Consider the following 3,603-nt stretch of genomic DNA (forward strand, 5'->3'; position numbering starts at 1 on the left):
ACACCCAAGGACTTCAATATCATACTTCCTATTGATAACATCACGCCATTTGCTGAAACCTCATTAGTTGATGAAGCGTTACCGACAACTATCCTTGCAGACACTCCTGTGACCTACAAAATTGTTTCCGGTGGAACAAGAAAATGCAGCTCTCTCCTCGCTGATTCATTGGGTTTTACGTACACCAGGAAGCGAGAGTCGTCTGTATCCGTAACATGGATATGCAGCTACCGTGGTAAAAAGTACTATGCAACAATTTCACAGCAATTGGGAACAATGAACTTCAAAAGTGGACACCACCAACACACACATCCTGGGGATCCTGGAGCTGAACTCAAAGCATCAACACGAGCTTTCGTTAAAAAGTCAGCTTTGGAATGCTCATTTGCATCATCTGGGGAAATAGTAAAGAAGGAACTCTCAAGCTGTGAAAATTCAGATGTTCCCTTACCAAATATAAACACTCTATTCAGATGCAACAATCGCGCCAGAGGAGGACAACGTCCAAAACACCCTGAAGATACCAGTTTTGAATTAAACAGAGATCATGTTCCCCAGGACTTTCTTCAAGCTGATCTATCTGAAAATGGGCAACGGCATCTCATATTTGCAACGTCTATTCAGTTGCAACACATGTCCAAGTCTAAAACTTGGTACGTGGACGGCACTTTTAAACTTGTTCGTACCCCTTTTGTTCAACTTTTAAGTGTCCACAGTTCTATAAAGAGGTCAAGTGAAAGAATAATTCTCGAATAGCATTAGATAGTATAACAAGGAAGTTATTAGATAGAAATATTATTGAAAATATAAGGCAAGTGACAAAGGCACTGATAGGGAACAAAGAATGTGGGTTTAGACCAGAGTTGAACAAGTGCTCGTTACGAAACAGTGAAATGGGAAGTTTCGAAGTAAATGGAAACCGTTGTAGAGAGGCAATGTTGGGGACAATGAAAAGGTAGGATTAGACAATAGGTTGTTTAGAGCAATTAAAAGGTTCCATGATGGAAGTAAAATATGTGTTATTGTATGAAGGGAGAGATAGACTTGGTGTCAGATTTAGGAATGGCAGTGAGCATGAGTCCATTTTAACACCTCAACTTTACATATAAAAGATATTTCTCAATTAACTTTTCCTAAAACTCATTTGGCATATTTTTATGAAGCTCCTGTTTAATTTTACTACAGAGAACCTAGAATACACTGTTATAGAAATTGGGCCATATCGTCCAGCTCTGGGGCTGGAATGAGGCCTTTCAGTGCAGTAAGATACCACAAGGATTAAGCTATATAATTTCTCCGTCATTTCGTTTCTTCGATGTCCTGTAGCTGTTCATCAAGTAATAATTGTCGCATAGTTGCTGGGTAACTTAGAGCAAGTAATGTTCCAGATTATTAGGAATTGAACAAAATTCAACGATAATTATTACATTTCTCTCTCGCCCTTTTAATAAATTTAATTTCTGAATACTGGGATACAAATATATCAGATGTTTTTCATTGAAAAAAGTATTATCAGCAGGGATTGACCTAATAAAAAAAAATTACAATCATTTTCACAATCTGCATACAACAGTTGAATATTATGAGAAAAAACCGAAAGCTGCTATGATTCTAATCTATTTCGTAACCAACAATGAAGGAGACTTTAGAATGTATTCACTCAAGCATTACAAACTTCTTCTATTTTTGAAGTGTAAAATAAGTGTTAGAAATATTTTGAAATGTCACCGAGAAAGACGAAAATATTTCTTAACTTAATAGTAGAGGATTGCAAGTCCTTTGCATTGTTATCTCAGCTGATCCTCTTTTTCTGTGAACTGCATTTAGCAGATCAATCAATTTGATTGATTACAAGGGAAATGCCAACAGGTAAGAAGATTAGTGTTCAGGATTGCTTGTTAACAATACACAGAATAATGTGCAATACCAAAAATATTATGTGTCAGCAGATATTTTGCATACAGCTATCATAAAAAAAATTGTTAATGTCATCCACACTGCAAAAATTAGAAGATTTAAATTATTGCTATAATTAGTTAAATTCTCCACTATATTTACAAAAATTGCCAGAATATAAAGATATTTTCCAATGAAATCCGAGGTCTTTTTTGAGCCGTCATATCAAGATGAATGTAATAAAATATGTCAAAAGGTTATAGTAAACATTAGTAGGATAAATGTCGAATTAATAAAACATTCAGTTATAATTGTGTGCGGGGTGTGTGTGATGTATGTTGAATTCATCTACATATAGTTACATGAGAATCACAGCAAAGGCCCAAACAAGAAGGTATAGGTCTTTACAAATTCAAACGATTTTCTATTGCACATATTTTTAGGAGATTAACTTTTATTTAGTTTGGGAATATCAAAATCAAAGACAGTAGACCACGAAAATATGTGAATCATCGTTTATATCTTCTAAATGTGTTAACATTACTACATAAGGGAAGGATATTACCTGTATGTTACTACAGAATGCACAAAAGGGTTTTATTGAGGGCTATGTAAACGTAGTAATATATTGTTATATAAAATCCCCACGCAACAGATCCTCAAATTAATCAATCAATCCCAAAAATAACTATTGCGTGCATCATCAGAATGAGACAGTCAGTTAAAGGTCAAAGACGAATCGACGATGCATATATAAAAGAAAAAAAAAATCGAAAAGCATTTGCCATTTGACAGTACTCTCAAGGAAGTAGATCCGACCAGGAATTGAATTCCTCTATAACAGTCAAGGAGCAATCGAGCTTATTGATTTGCAAATCCAATAAGAGCACGACCTTCTTGCCTGCAGACACAATCGCAATATGCGAGGGTTGCGATGCTTCGCAAATTCTGATACAGATCTGGATCTTCATCCAGTAACCAAAGATTATTCATATCTAATTTATTTTCTATATCACTCATATTGGCCATAACATTTTATAATTTGGTAAATAAATCAAATTTTCTTACATAATTAGTTTCATAAGATTTTTGCATAATTTTGTCACCTTTGTAAATTTCATAAACTTATAACGTTACAATGTAATTTCTTAATGGGGAAAACTCCTGCAATATCGTGCTGTAATTTGAAACTGTTGCAATCTATTAGTTACCAGACTAATAAAATAATTCATTTAAAAAACATAATCATGAAATCATTCACTCTTTACTGTATTAACGCTCGAAAAAATAAGTATTCATATCTCTATTCTAACTTGATTATCACAATACTATTATTTGCAAAAGTAGGTGAACGAAGATAAGTAAACTCATCAAGCAAACAAATGAAACTCAGTGTCGTCATACGGAAACGTGAGTATAACAAATAGAAGGAATTCTTCGTGAAGGAATATTTCCTCAACCCTTCTGAGCCTTCTACGTAAGATAGTAATCTATACTTTGGTTTAATACCCTTAGATTGATTTATACTTTGGTTTAATACCCTTAATTTTGTTTTCTTTGAATATTTTCCTTAATGGGACTTTCGCATTAATTTTTAGATCTGGGATTGATTATCAACAAAACAATATTTCCTTATGCATAAGAATCGGGATAAAAAAATGAAGCAATGCCTGATCATTAAGTTAAGTCATTGTCGAAAAATGATGA

General features: G+C 33.9%; 1 protein-coding gene across 1 annotated transcript in view; it reads left to right on the top strand.

Moving 5' to 3' along the window:
• LOC137639694 (uncharacterized) overlaps positions 1–756 on the top strand; it is a 1,238-nt gene extending 482 nt beyond the window's left edge. The window contains exon 2 of the mRNA XM_068371942.1: positions 1–756. This exon is cut by the window's left edge and continues 65 nt beyond it. Within this exon, the coding sequence (XP_068228043.1) occupies positions 1–756 (756 nt within the window).
• The last annotated feature ends 2,847 nt before the right edge of the window (positions 757–3,603 follow it).

Source organism: Palaemon carinicauda, chromosome 4, assembly GCF_036898095.1.
Source record: "Palaemon carinicauda isolate YSFRI2023 chromosome 4, ASM3689809v2, whole genome shotgun sequence".
NCBI classification, from domain to species: Eukaryota; Metazoa; Arthropoda; class Malacostraca; order Decapoda; family Palaemonidae; genus Palaemon; species Palaemon carinicauda.